This window comes from Anolis sagrei, chromosome 3 (assembly GCF_037176765.1).
Source record: "Anolis sagrei isolate rAnoSag1 chromosome 3, rAnoSag1.mat, whole genome shotgun sequence".
Lineage (NCBI taxonomy): Eukaryota > Metazoa > Chordata > Lepidosauria > Squamata > Dactyloidae > Anolis > Anolis sagrei.
The window spans coordinates 188,954,955-188,974,742 of NC_090023.1; the positions used below are offsets into that span (position 1 = coordinate 188,954,955).

Sequence of the window (19,788 nt, forward strand, 5' to 3'; positions counted from 1 at the left end):
CAGAGGAATGCTGCCTTTTTCTTTAGACTTTATATAAACGCTGTATGGTTATAAAACATATTTCACATGAATTAAAAATAAAGTATGTGAATGCTTTCATTTGGAGGTGGGCATGCTGGAGGGATGTTACCTTAGGTTCAACACTATTGGATGATTTACCAACAATTTGGACTGCATAACTCTATGTTTAGGTCAGTGTTGTCCAACTTTGGTCCTCCAAGTGTTTTGGACGTCAATTCCCAGAATTCCTGAGTATTTGACAAGTTGGATAGGGATTCTGGGAGTTAGAATCCCAAACACCTGGAGGACCAAAAGTTGGACACCACTGATCTAGGTATTTCGCTCTTGGCCCACATTTTGCACCAAGAGCCCAGCTATGGAAAAGCTGCAATTGCCCCATCTCAAGTAGAATGGCTGGTTTTTACTGGTTCCTGTTGACTATCTGAGCTCCTATTAGCCACAAGAAGTATCTATAAAGTATGTTAAAGCCACAAGTTCATCTCCAAATGTATGTCTCAAGTATAAAAGGATGATCATTTGGGGATCTGCTGATATAAGGATGATGACATATAATCAACAAAAATATTCAGTGTATGCGGTTCACAAGAGTAATTATATTTACAATCCAATTTCCCCAAACCCATCAAACATACATTAAGACCCAAATTAATGCTATGAACATAATAAAAGAAGGAAGAATAAGCAATTCCACAGCCAGCATGGTAGCTTTTAGGTTGGCTTCCAAAATGCACTAGAATTAGCATTAAGCAATCCAGCAATTACTCATTAGTATGACACCACACTTAAAATTTCACGACTGATTAAAAGCAATTATGGTATAAACGTATACCATTCCCTTGCCTATTATTCTTCCATGTTAGACATACCATGAAAAAAAGCCCTGGAAATATTTTTTTTTAATGACAAATGAATAATCAATGTAAAAGTCATACTTTATACTTAAGAGAGTCTAGAAGATCTATGTTTCTGTTTTTTTTTAGTATCTCTGAATGAAATAGCAAGTTGGCCCAAAGGCACGCAGAACTCTAATCTATGTGATCAACTATTAAAAGTTATGTTTTAGCTAACCTCCAAGTAACATTGACAAATATATAATCTAAAAACTAATTAACTCTTGAATTTAGCTTTCTATAGTGCTAGTTTTAAGATATCATACAATAAGAATGATGCTATTGAAAATGATGTACTGTCTGATGAAATTTTATGAACCTTATGTTTATACTCTTGTTAGGTTTCAAATATAACTAATAAAATATATATGGTATATAGCCTGGTTCGGTTAAAACAGGATCTTGTCTTAATAAACTGAGATATGTATGAGTCACATCTATGCAAGCTGTCCATCTGCTCCTTTTCGCTATTCCTGTATTCACATGTAAATAATGAAAACTCTTTAAATAACCATAGTTTCTTCTTATACCCACACTGAGAAACTATATTTGCAAAGACTGGAATAAACATCATCTTAAACTAACTTGATGTCATGGTTCAGGATACTGCTTTGTTCTAATCCTGGGACACATCTACATTAATTTCTTAATGTGAAGAGTTCCTGAATAAGCTTAGTGGCAGCCAAATGCTACATGGAGCTTCCAGGGCTTTGACCCACATTAACCACAGTTGTAGGGTTCTCTGAATTCTGACCCAGAATTCAGAACAAAAAACTTTGGGCCCATGTAAACAGTTGGCCTGGTTCCAAAACAGACTACCATGCCCTGGTTTTTCAGCTTGGTTGGCCCAGAGACATGGAAAGGCATTTACCATCTCCTCCTGTCCTCCATGTTACAACATCAACACTGGTTATAGTGATGTCAGGGCAACCAGGCGATTGGGGAAGGAAATGGGGATACGAGGGGGCCATTTCTCCTCTCTCCTTCCCATATCGCCCCATTGTTCCAGACAATGTCACTACAGATTTTGGCTGACCTACCAGACCCGTGTCACACCTGAAGACCACTGTGACATGGAGAGTGGGAGGGGATAGTAAGCATGGCCATCCAATGCTTCCAAACTGAATTTGGCATTGTTAGGCAGTTGAAAGACTTTCTCACCTCCACAGTACTCTGGTGGAGGACTTTGTAAACCATCATGGGGCCAATCTGGCATATACCCTACTGGATCAGCCCCAGATAACATGTCAGTGTAGATCCATCTCTGGTGAATCAAATCTCCCAGTCTGGATATAGCAGGAAATTGAAGAATGGCTCTAGTGCACCAAGACGAATCGACAGAGGAGATAGCAGGTCACAGGAGAATAGAGCACACAAGCATAAGGGCAGATGTTTCAATCAGGCTTCTATTTAACTCCACTGTTAAGTCATTTCCACCACTAAAAATGTAGTTTGCCAGTTGCATAATACATCACAGTTCCTCAGCTTGTAATGAATTACTTCATCAAAGTCAGTGTTTCTTCCCTATATCTTTGGCTTCTCAACACAAACAAAGATGCATGTTTGGACTACAGTTCTTTTCAGATTGTTCAGAATAGCCATAAACAACCATTGTGTTGCCTTAAGCTAGAGACACTGGAGATCACACAAAAAGGATATCCATTTTTAGTGCTGCAGCTAGTATGTTTCTGAACATTTTCAAACAATCACTGGGTATCAAGCCATGACTACATTTTTCAGAAACACAGCAATATTTACATTTGCCACTATGATTCGAACTGGAGGTCACCAAAGAGTAATTGCAGAGCAACTGTCACAGAAGGATAATAATAATCCATACCTGAGCAATGGCTGTTTTGGATAAGAAGGCTGGTCACTATTTTGGGAGGTCTGAGGCTTTTTTGTAACTTGTTTATAAATATTCCTTGCAGTTACTCCAATCCACAGCATTGTAGCAAGTGTAGAATAATGGAGCACAATGCCAACCTAGAATAAAAGAGCAATACTGAATAAAAAATAAAGAAATGTATGAAAAAATATAACATGCCACAGAGATCATTCTACTGGATATGTTTGCAAGCATCCTTTTTGAAAATAAATTTGATTCCTTATTTATTAACTCTTTAGTACTTCCATGTCTCATATTAACCAGTACAAAAATGTGAAAGGGAAAGAAGGTGGCATTTCTGACTTAATTGCTAAAACTGGAGAAAGTCAAGATTCAAGATGTAAACTTTATTTTGTTTTTGTTTTTCCTCTCCTTTTGGTTAAAGGATTACTATTGTGATCATTTTTTCTGTTTAACCCAAGGATAATAAAGAAGGCAATGTCCTTACTTTTAAATCATATACAAACAATCACCAAGTTACAAACATCTGACGTACAAATGACTCATAGTTAGGAAGAGGGGTGAAACAACAGGAAGTGAGAGAAATCTACTTCTGGGAAGGGAAAATCACTCCCGCAAGGTTATCATTGGGAAAAGGTGTCTCCATAGTAGCTTTATCGCCAATTCTTGTTTCTACGAGAAGCCAATTTTTTCAAAATCCAATTATCAGAAAGATGGAAAATGGGGTGAAATCTTCAGAACTGGGGCACAGACAGCAAAACAAACACCACAGGGGTTTTGTTCCTTCCTTATGCTAGCCAGAGCTTGTTTGCTTGCATATACCGTGTACACACACACACACACACACACACACACAAGTATATTTGGCTGGAGTTACACTTTAAAAATGACCCTGCTCCGACATACATACAAATTCAACTTAAGAACAAGTCTACAGAACCTATTCTGTTTGTAACTTCAGGACTGCCTGAAGTGTACTTTTAGGTCCAAATTAGTTGTTAAGGGGAATGTATATTTTTCTGTGATTCACTTATTTTCTCTCTGACAATTGGATTTCCTCATAAATATATGCTTCACAATACAAGCCTGCAAAATCAAGGTTATATTTATTCTTCAGTGAACAACCAGAAAACAAAACTTGCTAAATTTTGGTGAGTTTGATCATGTGCTATAACAAATAGATGTTTTTCACCACTAGAGAGAAAAACTCATTTGAAAAATAACCCATGTTAAATGAATTCTTCATTTTTTTCCTTTATTAACCGATTGGAATATGCATGATAGCTGAGCACATCTGCACAGACACTTTTCTCAATTTGCCCAAATATTATTTCTAGGAAAAGAACAATCACATTGCAAGAACGTGAGCATTTCTCTGGAGCAACCACATCTCTGTTGTTATGACTTACAATCATAGAGTTATAACCAAAATTCCTAAAAAAACATTGGAGTAAATCCAATGTTAATCCTACTTAGACTAAACTCACTGAAATGAAAGAGATGTGTTAATCACAACCAACTGTACACTTTAGCCTACTGTTGGCTTTGGGGTAGCGAGGGGGGAGTTGGCTTTACTCTTTGCTATTTTTTAAAATATATCCAAACAGTAGGCTTTGTTGAAAATGCTCCATGTAATGTTGACTGGAAAGACCTTTGTCCCTGTGACTGTAGGGATAGAAATGTAAAATAGCAACCTTGCAAATCTTGATACCCTTTGCCAGATCAAAGAAGAACTGTGCAAGGTGTATACAAAGCATGAAGTACAGATTCATGCTAATGTTGTACATTGAAATAAGCAGCTAGATCAATTCACAAGTTACCTTATAATCAGAAAAAGTGTCATCACAGTCTGACATGGTGTGTGCATGTTCTAGAACAGGAGTCCTCAAACTAAGGCTCGAGGGCTGGATACGGCCTTCCAAGGTAATTTACCTGGCCTTTGCTCAATGTCAACCTAAGTCTGAAATGACTTGAAAGCACACAACAACAATCCTATCTCATGAGTAGCCCACACTTCTTATTGAACACTAATAAGTTTATATTTTTATAATTGTTCATTTTAATTATTTTATTCTTTTTAAGTGTTTTTTGCACTACAAATAAGATATGTGCAGTGTGCATAGGAATTCATTCATGCTTTTTTCAAATTATAATCCGGCCCTCCAACAGTTTAAGGGATTGTGACCTGGCCCTCTGTTTAAAAAGTTTGAGGACCCCTGTTCTAGAAGAACCATTTTATTGGAGATGTTCGGTTTTACAACCAGCAGAGTTCATATGCAACCCACACTGATGGCTTGTAATGCTTTTCTAATGCTCTGTATCTCTTTCTGCATACAGTACTTAAACTCCCAAGGTCTTTCCCAGCTATACATGATATCCCACTGCAAACAGCAGTGAAAGCAAACCCTTTGTGTACACAGGTAATGATGCTTCCTGAGGATGCTGGGGGATATACCTAAGAGAATTGACCATCTGTAATAGATAACAGGTTTACAGCACTCAAAAGCAGGGCTGTGAAAACTACTCCTTTCATGGCCACAGTTCATGTTTGAATTTGAGCTTCTTGAATTAAAGCTGAATTGATTTGCTAAGCTTTGCTGGCAAGCGGATAATAGACCTGCTACTGTTTTGCTAATTATGTTGCATGTAATGCAAATTAAATGTATAGGGTCAATGAAAAGCAACCTCTTGCTGTAGCATTTTGCCATTAGCATTCAATTTAGCCTGATGCAGAGATGGAAGTGACACATTCTAAAAACCAGACTCAGGGCACTTCCAGACAGCATGAAATCGTGCATTTTCCACGAGAGGCAAAAAGCCCCCCAAAAAACCAGGGAACTGAGAGCAGGTTTGCATACAGACCTGCTGATCCTGGGATTTCTACCTGCGACGTCCAGACTTGCTGCTTCATTACAGGATTTTAATTTATTTATTTATTTAGCAAATTTGTATCTTGTCCTTCTCACCCCCGGAGGAGGACTCAGGGCAACTTCACAACAGGCATTCATTCAATGCCAACAACAGTAATAAATGATAAAAGAAATTAAAACAATTTGTTAATGCTTTAAAATTACTAAAACATTGTTTAAATCACGCAGGTTTGAAATCATAGTCCAGGTCTATCCATTGTAATTCATACAAATTGGGTCTCATTTTAAATTGCTGCCTCTAATGATCAAACGCTTGGTTGCATCTTGACCCGCAAGATGGCTGCCTCAAGATATCCACTGGAAATTTTAGCTTTTTTTTTTTTAAAAAAAAACAGAAACAAAAAACAAAACCTTAAATGTACAGAAACAAATATGCATATGGTTCATACAAGTTTTATTCCTGCGTCATATCTATCTGTTCCTCACTGCTTTTATCCTGAAAAGATGGTAAAAGTTGACTAGAGAGTGAAAATTTTGTCCTGGCACATATTTAATCAAGTTTGGGACACACAAACAAAGTTTGTGCAGTAGGACCACTACTTTCAAAGTCAGGACTACATTATTAAACAGGAACGGACACTTTCAAGCCAGGAGCAGAACTTTGTCATTATTATTATCATTCAGAGGCTGCATGGCCATCTGTCCAGACAGGTTTCGTCATGTTACTTGTGCCTGGAAACAATGGGGTGATGTTCCTGGGTTATACATGCCAGTTCCTGGTTGGTTGTATCCTAAAAACATGGGGCAAGTTCAGGCCCGTAGCCAGGATTTCGTTTCGGGGGGGGGGGGGGGGGGAGGGGCTGAGTCTGAGTGAAAGAGGGTCTAGCCTAGCAAACCTTTTGTATCATTACCTCAATACCCCCATGCATATGGGATATATTGAGTATGGTGATCAGATCATGATATGGATAAACATAACAGTTTAAATAATGCACCAGTAAGGCCTTTTCGTGAACCACCATGAGAATTTCGGGGGGGGGGGGGGGCTGAAGCCCCCTGAGCGCCCCCCCCCCCCCCCGCTACATGCCTGGGCAAGTTGATTACATGGCAAAACCTTTGTTTGTGTGTCACAAACTTCATTAAATGTGTGAAGTTTCTCTTGCCAGGATAACATGTTCACCTTTTTGTCAACTGTTGCCATGTTTTTTAGGATACAACCAATCAGGAATGAACATGTATAACCCAGGAACAAACCAACATAAAAATCCTGTATTTTCTGAGAGCCGGACCATAGGGAAGGCTGAGCGAAGGAAGATAGATGCTTTTGAACTGTGGTGTTGGAGGAAAGTTCTGAGAGTGCCTTGGACTGCCAGAAGATCCAACCAGTCCAAACTTCAGGAAATAAAGCCTGATTGCTCATTGGAGGGAAGGATATTAGAAGCCAAGGTGAAGTACTTTGGACGCATCATGAGAAGAAAGGAAAGCTTAGAGAAGACAACTATGCTTGGGAAAATGGAAGGAAAAAGGAAGAGGGGCCGACCAAGGGCAAGATGGATGGATGGGATCCTTGAAGTGACTGGATTAACCTTGAAGGAGCTGGGGGTGGTGATGGCTGACAGGGAGCTCTGACTCCATGAGGTCACAAAGAGTCGGAAATGACTGAACGAATGAACAACAAAAGGGACACACAGAGATTCAAATATCTGCATTGTCTGGCCAGAACCAGGATATTCTCACAACTGAAAATCTTGCGTTTTTAGCGCTTTGTAGTGATTGCTCCCATGTTTTTAGGGGATATCATTTGGCCATCCTCTGTTTTCAACTGGGAGTTCCTGAGATAAAGGTACTATGTGGAAGGGCCCTCAGTTATTTTTTCTTTAAATCAATGTTTTTACTCTTTAAAAAAGCAAACAAAAATAATCCTCTAAATCGCTCTGCTTAAAAAAATTCTGAATGCAAGGGCAACAAAAATGTATCAAAAATAAAAAAAATCTAGCCCTATAGGAATGAATCAGGATGGATATGGCACGTAACTTTAGAAATGTGACCTGCGTTACCTCCTCCTCAGCTCTGTTATTTTCATGGTCAGTTTGGTGTGTGTGTGTGTGGTTGTGTTTGTGACTGGAGGGGCAATTTAGAAGCTTTGTAAGAATCCAAAGAAAGCTGAGCGTCTTGTACTATTTAATAGAAACTTTAACTTTTTGAAGTTGCCAGTAATTATGCATCTTGGTCTGTGGAGACATTTTAGATATATAAGCTTAATATGTGACGGTAAGGATTAAAATCCAAAACCACATGATAAAAATGAATTGAGCTACCAACAGATACACACACTCTCTCACACACACTATAACAACAGAAAATTAGTATACAATAATGTTCAGAAAATTCATAATGCCATTGCATCAAATCAGCAACCTATATTCTTTTAAGTCAAACAGCCTCTGACAGGTTCTCGCTGTCTTATATCTGATGACTTCCAGCTGAAGTTGAAAAGTGGGGATCTTAGAAGCCAGTGGGGTTCTTATAGGAAACAGCAAGCCAATCAGCAAAGAAACTGCCCAACTAACACTAGAAAGTGAGGCCATTAAAAAGTTGTTTAAAGGTAGTATCTGAAAAATAGTCACCCTAGCAATCACAATCCTTTTGCTTTACTATTGGATCTCCTTGTTTTTGTGCTGTGAAGACTGGAACATCTGAGTTTCAGTTCAGGCTTTAGCCAGTTAATAATGGGAAGGCAGCAGTAGATGAGATTACACTCTGCAACAAAATTTGGAAAAAATCTGTTTCTGTTTTGGAAGTGTTGTTTCCTATTTAATTGTGCAGTACTTACTTTGAAAGTAGTTGTTATTCTCCAGAAACTTTGCTTTTGTGGCTACCATAAACTATGCTGAATTGATTGAGACTCTATGAGATAAGGTAAAGGTTTTCCCTTGACATTAAGTCCACTCATGTCCGAGTCTGTGGTTGGTGCTCATCTCCATTTCTAAGCCAAAGAACTGGCATTGTCCGTAGACACCTCCAAGGCGATGTGGCTGACATGACTGCATGGAGCACTTTTACCTTCCTGCTGGAGCGGTACCTATTGATCTACTCACATTTACATGTTTTAAAACTGCTAAATTGGCAGAAGCTGGGACAAACAGTGGGAGCTCACATTGCTCCCCAGATTTGAACCTGTGACCTTTCTATCAGCAAGTTTAGCAGCTCACACTGTGCCACCAGGGGCTCTAGGAGATAGTCAATGAAAAATTATAGCAAAATATGCTGCAGGATATCTCGCAAAAACAAAGTTTTTGGAGTTTAAAAACTCTTTCCCATGATTTAAAGATAGATCCAATTAGGAAATGACATTTATAATCCAGGAACAAAAATTGAGTTACATAGCGTTATCCATGTTGAAACTGGTGCAAAATGCTTCAGGATCCTCAGTGGCTAGTGGCACAGATCTACAGCCACATTAAGTAACTGCTATTTCTCCTTAGCATATAGATCTGCATGTGTATCCCATTCTTGTTGTGTACCTTCAACTTTTTTCATACTTATAGTGACTACTGCAGGATTTTCTTGGCAATATTTGTTCAGAGGGTTTTTGCCTTTTCCATCTTCTGAGGCTTAGAGTGAGTGATTTTCCCAAGGTTATTGTGTGGGTTTCCATGGCCAAGTGATATTCAAACTCTGCTGTCCTAGAGTCCTAGTCCAATGCCCAAGTGACTACACAACACTGGATCTTGAATTACTGAACTAAAATGCATGGCATCAGACTGTTTCTAATTGGAATTGCAAGGCTGAAAATACGTTTACATATGAATATGTTTAGGCTATCTATAGCACCTTGTAATTTATTCATTATGTATTCATACTCCCTCCTTTCACTTTCATGCCATCACTCCAATAATAGTTTGCATAAGCTGAAACTACTCAAGGGCCCAACCATCTTAACTGGGTCTTCACCTGCAGAGTTGTTTGTTAGGGTTGCCCCAGGCTGAACTGTTACCCACTGATCCTGGCATCAACCCAGTCTACAATAGCATATCTTGGCACATTATAGGCACCAGCAGTGCCTGGGGCTGGAGAGGGGAAGAAGATTGTCTATGCCAGAGCAAGCAAATATTAAGAACTTATTACTTTATATATTTGGTAGCTAAATAAGCAACCTAAAGCAAGGTTACCATTAGAGCAAAACCAGCAACAATGCCATTTCTAATTCTTGCACTTTCCTCCTCTGTCACAATTACACAACTTTCCTTGTGCCATCACATCATTGGTGGTGGCTACAAAGGAAATGCACAATGGCATGATATGACTAAATTTTGTGATCACTTTATGTTTTGGAAAGTACAAGGGGTATTTTTTAAGTAAGGTCCGTTTTGTTGTAGACACTAGCAACAAGCGCATGTGTCGTGTACCGGCATGCCTCGGGAACAACTGTGCTCAGTTTCTGCTCTGTAGCTAACCTGTACGGTTCTGTTCTGTGCTTTAAAAATGTTTAAGACTATCAACTCACCCTCCGCATGTGAGGTTCGCTCAGTGATACGGTTTTTGTCAGCAAGGAACCTGCCTGCTGCAGAAATTCATTGACAGATTTGTGAAGTGTACGGTGATACTGTTATGAGTGAAAGCAAAGTGCGTAAGTGGGTACGACAATTCAAAGATGGCCGTGACAACGTCCATGATGAGGACCACTCCAGTCGCCCTTCTTTGATTACAGACGGCAGTGAACTCTTGGTTATCGGAGCAGGCGGCAAGTTTTTATGAAGAGGGTATTTTAAAATTGGTTCAGAGGTATGATAAGTGTTTGAACAAACTTGGCAACTATGTCGAAGAATAGAGTGAAGTATGTACTTTCTGAAAATAAATTTACTTTTTTGAAATAAACTTTCGTTGTGTACTTATATTCCAACAGACCTTACTTAAAAAATAACCCTCGTATATAAATTGCTTTCAATTTTTATAGATTACTAGCTGTCCCCTGCCATACGTTGTTGTAGGCCAGTCTATGTATATGTATTTTGTGTGTGTGTGTATGTGTATATATGTGGTTTTGCGCATGCATTGTAATGTAGTTTTGTTTTTTAAGTCTCTTCCACTGTGTTTTTCAGTGTTTTTATGAGTGATGGTCACTCATTGGCCTGATAGGTGTATTGTGTCTAAATTTGGTGTCAATTCATCCAGTGGTTTTTGAGTTATGTTAATCCCACAAACATACATTACATTTTTATTTATATAGGTATCGTCAGAACTGATAATAATGTTATTCTGCAATGTTGTGTAGCATTTCAGGACATTCATTTCATTTTAACTTGGAATGAATCCTACATTTATATTATGTGTGATCTGGTACACTTTGGGTTTTTTTAAAAAAGAGATTTGCATGAAAATCTAACATATTTTGTGCATATAGATGCCATCCCAGGAGAAAGGTAGATATAAAATACAAACATAAAATATGTTCATGACCTTATCTAACAGGCATTTTTGGTAAGAAATCATTCTCTGTAATGCATGTTTCTGTATCATTTTCATTAAACTATGCATTATTGTGTGTACTTTTCATTTATATCACACAATTATAGTGCTGCATTCCACTTTAATTGCCATGGTAACATCACACAGAATCATTAGATTTGCAGTTTGTTTGTTACTGTGTGCCTTGGAGCCATTCCCAACTTAGGGCAAACTGAAGGTGAATCATTCAGGTGGTTTTCTTGGGCAAGATTTGTTAAGAGGGAGTTTGCCCTTATCTTCTGCTGAGGCTAATTTCTTCAAGGTCACTGAGTGGGTTTGCATGGTTAAATCTCCAAATTCAAACTACAGGCCACTACATATCACTGGCTCTCTTACAGTGTTAAGAATTCTCAACCAGAGCCCTTCCCCAAAGTACAAAACCCACGATTCCTTAGGATGAAGCTAGAGAACTTAAAGATTTTCCTGCTTCTTGGCAGGAGGTTGGACTGGGTGATCCATGAGGTCTCTTCCAACTTTATGATTCTGTAAGTGAAATCATAGTGCTCCGATTATGTAGTGTAAATGGGTTGCAGTATGCCCAGATTTTACTGGTAATCAGGAATGATTATGTCAGAGAGTTTGATGCACAATATATACTCACTCCTTTGAGTGGAAAATCAATCTGAATGGCATCTGAGATGTGGGCTTGCCTTCTGATATCAGGAAGGTGGTCATTATCTAACATGAATAGTTCCCTGGCCAAACCACCATGTGGTACTTCAAAACATTTGGCATGCAACTGCTGGCTGGTAGCCAAGCTTTGCTCCTCCTCCGTTTTTCTGATGCAGACAAGAGCTCTCAGCTGGTATTTACACAAATCAGCTGAGAGAAGAGCCAGCTTCATGTGCCATTTGTCATTCTGGCAGAAATACCAAGCAGGACGGGACTCCCTGATGTCTCTGATCACTGAGATAACAGTGGGGATCACCCTGCATACTATTCCTACAGTCAGGGAATCCCTGTTGTTCTCCCTGAACAGTAACTGGAGACAGTGGAAATCTCTCAAGACATAGGCATAGCAGGTTTTGTTCAGAAAGTCCTGGGAACTGGATGTATAAATTCTGTGCACTAAGTCAATCCAAAGACTGGAGGTTTTACTGTGTGATCTGGTCATGGTGACACCAGGCCATTGCTTGCATTTCATTCTGATTATTGAAACATGATATGCGCAGAGGTTGTTCAGAAATTTCTGTGGGTACAGAATGCTGCCCCCTATTTATTATTTATTTCAGATATCTGTACCCTGCCCTTCTCAACTCCTGTGGGAAGGACGCAGGGCAGCTTCCAGCCGGCAACAATTTGATGTCTCCAATGTACACATAAATAAAATACATAATAAAATCCAATAATTACATATTTAAAACATTAAATCACATGAATTAATTAAAAATCTGTTTCTGTTTCAATAACAGGCTGTTGGCCTTATCTGAGCCGAATTCTGTAGTTAGAGACTCCATCAAGCATGTCAATTTCCATAGCCATTGTCATCATTGTAACTGTCATTGTCAGCAAGATTAACCGAAGGCCTGGTCCCACATCCATGTTTTAACTTCTTTCTAAAGGAAAGGAGGGATGTCGATAATCTTCAGCAGGGAGTGAATTCCACAGGCGGGGGCCACCAACGAGAAGGCCCTGTCCCTCATCCCCACCAAGCGCGTTTGCAACAGAGGTGGGGCCAAGAGCAGGGCATCCCTAGAAGATCTTAAACTCCGAGGTAGGACGCAGAAGGAGATACGTTCGGACAGGTATGCTGGGCCAGAACCGTATAGGGTTTTATAGGTCAAGACAAGCACTTTGAATTGTGCTCAGAACTGGACCGGCAGCCAGTGGAGCTGACATAACAGAGAGGTGGTGTGCTCCCTGTATGACACTTCGGTGAGTATTCTAGCTGCTGCCCGTTGGACTAGTTGGAGTTTCTGAACAGTCTTCAAAGGCAACCCCACGTAGAGCACGTTGCAGTAATCTATTTGTGATGTAACAAGAGAGTGGACCACTGTGGCCAGATCAGACTTCCCAAGGTACAGTCGCAGCTGGTGCACAAGTTTAAATTGTGTAAAAACTCTCCCGGCCACCGCTGAGACCTGGGGTTCCAGGTCCTTGACTGTGACTACTGATTTTCCTTGACATGGTATTTCTCTGTAACAGCTTGTTTTGGAAGATTGGAGGTGAAACTAACATGACCCAGGACTCAGCTCTGTCCTTTTTAATTTAACGGTAATATTTGGCTTCAAGAATGATGAAAAGGTTGATAAATATATGAGTGCAAAAGCAAAATGCAGGGCTTATTTTCATCAAGATTCATTTTGTATCCACACATTTGTTTTCAGTGATCAAGGAGATGTGACAGGCAGCAGAGAAATGAAAGCTTTGAAGCATGTGTAAGTTGCTGTTCCCTCATTACCAAACAGCTTTAGAAGCCATGGCCTTATGGACAGAGGATACAAAAAACATACAAAAAAGGCTATCTCGGCTTTCAAAATGTGAAAGATCTTGCGGGGGGAATTTGAGCTCAAAACGCAGAGTTCCTTTCACAGTGTTGGGACCGAAGAAGAATCTCAATGAGCTCAGCTGCTGTACAAATACTATGTGTAAGTCAAAATGTCATTTCCACTTTATCGTGGCAGATAGTTCTGTGCACATGTCTAGCACTGAGGCCTTTAAATGTCTAAAATCCCCTGGGCATATTACACCGACCACCAGCCAAATGAAAATGTGATAAGTGAATGCAATCCATATCTTAGTGAAGTCAATGGCAAACCTCACGTGGATTTTAACAGTTTTGGATTAACCATTTTTTTAAGGTTAAGATTCATTCTCTGTGTATGCTTTTAAAATCTGTTCACTACCTTTTGAGACATCTTAAGGACAGTATGATAGTGGCAGTTGCTATGGTAATGACTGGTTTCATTACTGATTGCCCAAATAAAAAGTTGCATAAACCTACATAATATGCTGGTTCCCTTGGGGAACCTTAGGTTGCATCCTTTTCTTTAGTCAATTTCTCCCTCTCTATGCACATATTCATTTCAGGGATTTCTCCTAGCTATGTAAAACCCGTTTTAGAACGTCTATATTTCCTTTGTAAAATTCACATGTATGTTTTAGTGTGATCCAAACATCTTTTCCCTTGGGATCATTCCAGTTCTATGGAATTTTTATTTTTCCCAGCACTAAAACTATAGGTTGCTTCTTTCTGGGAAAATGCTACGTTTCTCCCAAAAACTACTTCTGTTCCCTTTATAAATATAGTAGGCCCTTTGGAAATAAAGCCCGATTGCTCATTGGAGGGAAGGATAGTAGAGGCAAAGATGAAGTATGTTGGCCACATCATGAGAAGACATGAAAGCTTAGAGAAGACAATTATGCTGGGGAAAATGGAAGGAAGAAGGAAGAGGGGCCGACCAAGGGCAAAATGGATAGATTGATTGACCTTGAAGGAGCTGGGGGTGGTGATGGTTGACAGGGAGCTCTGGTGTGGGCTGGTCCATGAGGTCACGAAGAGTCGGAAATGACTGAACAAATGAACAACAGGCCCTTTGTATTCACTAGGATTTACTTCCACAACATCTTGTGGATACCAAAATATTTGGATGCCCATTATATACATAGTAACATGACATCCCGTATATAATTATATAAATGGCAAAATCAAGTTTGCTTTTTTGGTTTTTTAATCATAGAATCATAGAACTGGAAGACACGCCATGGGTCATCCAGTCCAGCCTCCTGCCAATAAGCAAGAAAATTGTATTCAAAGCACCCCTGACAGATGGCCATCCAGTCTCTGCTTAAAAGCCTCCAAAGAATGAGCCTCCACCACACTCTGGGGCAGAGAATTCCACTGCTGAACGGCTCTCACAGTCAGGAAGTTCTTCCTAATGTTCAGAAGGAATCTCCTTTCTTGTAGTTTGAAGCCATTATTCCATGTCATAATCTCCAGGGCAGCAGAAAACAAGCTTGCTCCCTCCTCCCTATGACTTCCCATCACATATTTATTCATGGCTATCATGTTTCCTCTCAGCCTTCTCTTCTTCAGGCTAAACATGCCCAGCTCTTTAAGCCATTCCTCATAGGGCTTGTTCTCCAGACCCTTGATCATTTGAGTCACCCTCCTCTGAACACATTTCAGCTTGTCAACATCTCCCTTAAATTGCGGTGCCTAGAATTGGACACAGTATTCCAAGTGTGATCTGACCAAGGCAGAATAGAGAAGTAGCATGACTTCCCCGGATCTAGATGCTATATTTCTATTTATGCAGGCCAAAATCTCAAAAACCCTTTTAGCTGCCACATCACATTGTGGGCTCATGTTTAACTTGTTGTCCGCAAGGACTCCAAAATCTTTTTCACATGTCCTACTGTCAAGCCAGGCGTCCCCCATTCTGTATCTTTGCATTTCATTTTTTTTGTCTGAGTGGAGTATCTTGCATTTGTCCCTGTTGAACTTCATTTTGTTAGTTTTGGCACATCTCTCTAATCTGTTAAGATAGTTTTGAATTCTGCTCCTGTCTTCTGGAGTATTCGCTATTCCTCCCAATTTTGTGTTGTCTGCAAACTTGTAAACTAATGTTACAACTCGTGAATGCTGAAATCTGTAGCTATGGAGGACCAACTGAACTGCATAGTGTGAGGTTACACAAACATTACAGGCAGTTACTGTTCAGTGCCCATAGCAACTAGAATGGTCTATGGCATATGATCCAATAGTGTCTTCTATTTTGCAATTTTCTCAAATTTAAAAAAAAATGTTTGGCATAAAATACTGTTCTGCACTAGACTAGTTCCACTGATTTACCATATTTTCTGGCATATAAGACTACTTTTTAACCCAAGAAAATCTTTTCAAACGTCAGGGGTCATCTTATACTTGGGAGTCATCTTATATGTGGGAGTAGACTTATACGTGGGAGTTGTCTTATACACGGGAGTAGTCTTATACACCAGGAGGCGTCTTAAAGAGCGGGTGCTGAAACTTCCAATCTGGATTGGAGAAGCTGTGGTTGTTGCATATTGTGGGGGGAACTCAAAAATGGCAGTGGCCACGTCCCTGCCACATGCAGCAACTGTATGAAAGCATTAAGGGCGACGCTGTTCCATCTTATATGCCTAAAAATACAGTAATTTCTGAATGGTAAATCAGTATTTGTGGAAATCCCATGGATTCAATGGGTAAGAAGTCTACTTGAGACCAGCAGTTGGATCTAGCCCAAGAAGGATGGTTTTAAAACTTGTTGTTGAACCACAACTCTCAGCATTCCTCACTATCATCTATGCTGGGGGTAAGGCTGATATAGCACTTGCATTTCATCAACATCTGGAGAGCTGCACAATCTGCATCCTCTGATTTAAAACTTTATTTTGATGGACAGTATGGCCTCTATATCCAAGGAGGGTTCATTCCTGGACTTCTCATGGATATGAATAATAGTAAACCCTACTGAAATGAAGGACTTTGGCCTCAAGAATAACACAGACTTATGCCGGGGCATCTAAAAAATACTTACAGGAAACATATTTTGCCAGATATGGACAAGCAAAACCACAGATAAGTGAGTCACACTGTACCTGGGATATGAAGGGTTGAATATACTATGCAAAAGAACCATGGCTCAAATGATTGTGTTTGTTTTTATATGGTTTGAAGCATAATTACCAGTATTTGAAAATGTTCAGAAATGGCAGAATAAAGATCCTCTGCTTTATAGCATTGCCATCTTATTTTATCAGACTTTAAAAGACTACATGAACAGAATGTTGATTAGTTTGATGTGATACAACAGGGTCATTCTTATATTCTTATTTGTTTTTGGACTCACTGTTCTCTTTATATGAAAAAGTGGCTACAGGGCTATTTCATGGGCTAAGAGGTCATATAGCAACAGCCTGGATCTTCTATGCTCAGCAAGTGTCATTTTTTGGAGATTTGAAAAGCTGCAGCCGTTGAAACAAGGTGGAAAAATATCAGAGTGGATGGCCAAGTGTTATACGATTGCTTAGTCTGTGAAACAATATCTTAAACTGATCTTAAGCAGATTGAGGGGAAATTAAGGAAAAGCAGCTACCTTATGGCTACACATATTGATAAACAGAACTATTTTACACCATCATTTGGAATCTGATATCTTGGCAATACAAAACTAACATGGAAAGTTCAAATTATGGAGAGAAATACATTATAAATTGTCTCTGATAACTTTATTAATAATTTATTCAGACAAATTAATTTTCTATTCGCATGTTAAGTCTGTCACTATGTAATCTGCAAGGGAATCCATCTTAACGTAGGAGCAACAGATAGTCACTTGTGCCCGTGTAATTACCTAACTACAAGTGCCTTACAAACTAGCCTACTACCCTCTTTAACAAAACGACAGATAAAGAAAACAGTGATTAGGTTTGCCCCAAATTAACAGCCACCAGTCTAGGCATTAAAAGAGATTTATCTCAGAATAATGAATGCAAATGTGTCAGATAATGGAATTCAATATTATGACTTTGCATTTTCTACATTAGTAGATAAGCCCTTGATATTTAAAAGTGCTATCTCACAAGGACAGGCAGCCTCTACATATATATCTTGATTAAGGTCAGGACAAGTAAATGCCAATAGTTATGGCAACTGCACTGTGCAAATTTCTATTTCTGTACGTGGCAGGGCAGTAGACAATATTATGTTGAATAAAGCTTATCTTGGGTCAGCATAGCTGACAATTTATTGGGAGTGAATTTCTTCCATAGGTACTCAACTTCTCCTTGACCCTCAAACAGATGTCAAGGTTCGCCAGGTTATTGCCAGCAGAGTTCCCTTCTTTCCAGCTCTTAAAAACAGTCCAGTCCTATTAGTGTTTATAGCTGGAATGGGAAATTGTGTGGGGCTTCTACATTTTCCTAGACTACAACCCCAAGCACTGGTCATCATTGACTCTATTAGCTAAGGCTGTTTGCAACTGCAGTTCATCACCTGAAGTGCTACACCTGCTACAAATCCAACATGACTGTTCTATTTTCAAGAACGGGAAATTATCTTTTTGGCAACTGTGTGAACATTTTTGGCTCTCAGACCTAGTTTATTTTGTTATTTATCTCATACATTTGAATCCCGTCCTTCTCACCCCTCGGGGGGGGGGGGGGGAGGGACGACGACGACGACTCAAAGCGGCTTCACAACAGACATTCCTTTGATACCAACAACAGTGATAAATGATAATTACAGTTAAAACAATTCATTAACACATTCAGTAATTAAGATTACTAAAAACATTCAATTAAAAACACGCAGGTTCAAATCATAATCTGGGTTGGTCCATTGTTACTCATACAAAATCAATCTCTATCCTGGTTGCTGCTTCTAGTTTTGTTACTAGATTGATACTACTACAGTCCCCAGGTTGTCCAATGACAAACCAAAGGTTCACTAATGTGCCCATGGAACACTGGGAGATGTTGGACCAACACAAATATCATTGCTCAGCCAGCTATTGGTGTAACCAGCTGCAGAAAAACACAGCCCTTCACCTTTGTCAAAGCTTTCTTTCCCATTCTTTTTCCTTCTTTCTCCTTTTGGCAGACTATTCTTGCTTTTGATATTCAAACCAGGATAGACAGGAGCAAAAAACAAAACAAAAAAACAACAACAACCAAAAAACAGGCAACGGAAAAGAGACAGAGGGCCCTTCCAGACAGGCCCTATATTCCAGGATCTGATCCCATGTTTTCTGCTTTAAACTGGATTATATGAGTCCATGCTGCCAGAAAATCTGTGATAAACAGATCAGATCCTGGGATATAGGCCCTGTCTAAAAGGTCCTCTGTGGATATAGAGAAAGCCCTGAGAAACTAGTATGCCCTTCCTACCCTCCCCATCATAATATCCCAAGTGGTTTGAAAATATAGACACTGCATATACATTTAAAAACGGAGTCAATAGAAGGAGAGCAGACAGAAGAAGAGTGAGATGAACTCTTTCAAAGCATAGATTCAGCTGGATCTGCACTTTCAAAGGGTATCCAAGGGAACCATGTGTATGTATATGTTTGTGTGTGTGGGCAGAAAGAGAGAAAAGAGAAAGCAAATAGTGTAGGTAAACCTGCACTTTCAAAAGGGGTATGAGTAAATGGCTTGATGAATTTGTGGGGACAAGATTGTCCAAAGCATTCATTTTATACACACATAGAAAATAATTTTGAATGACTGTGGATAAGTGAGTGTATATATGAAGTGATAATATCTGCCTGAGGTTATTTGTTTATTTATTTTTTGTCCTGCTTTTCTCCAGATATGGGTCCTAAAGATATGTGTGAAACCACTGTACCCCTCAGTAAATTGTCATAAAGGAAATTCCGCTCTTAGACCATAAACAACTTGGTTCACTGTCCTATTGCCCCCAACTCTCAAAACTTTCAATTTCTTTTTAGTTGTATCATATATTTCACTGCATTACTTCTGGAAGTCCCTGGCCTGCAGACTATTACCTAATTTATTTCCCTCCCTTAATCCTCCCTTGGCCAAGATCTTTATGTAGTCTGTCTTCCCCATATATCTCCATTGAAGATTATTCACTGTCTTGCCATCACACTCTATTTTATCTCCATTTCTCCTTTCTTCAACCGTTCTACTTTCCCTATCAGTTTTCCTAACATATACCTGTATT

At 39.4% G+C, this 19,788-nt stretch overlaps 1 protein-coding gene across 3 annotated transcripts in view; it reads right to left on the reverse strand.

The window, feature by feature from the left end:
- The window catches only part of ADGRA1 (adhesion G protein-coupled receptor A1), a 517,955-nt gene that overhangs the window by 63,598 nt on the left and 434,569 nt on the right, over window positions 1–19,788 (reverse strand). For all 3 annotated transcript variants that reach the window (XM_060768686.2, XM_060768685.2, XM_060768687.2), the window contains one exon: window positions 2,752–2,897. In XM_060768686.2, coding sequence (XP_060624669.2) covers window positions 2,752–2,897 — 146 coding nt within the window. The remainder of the gene's footprint in view (window positions 1–2,751; window positions 2,898–19,788) is intronic.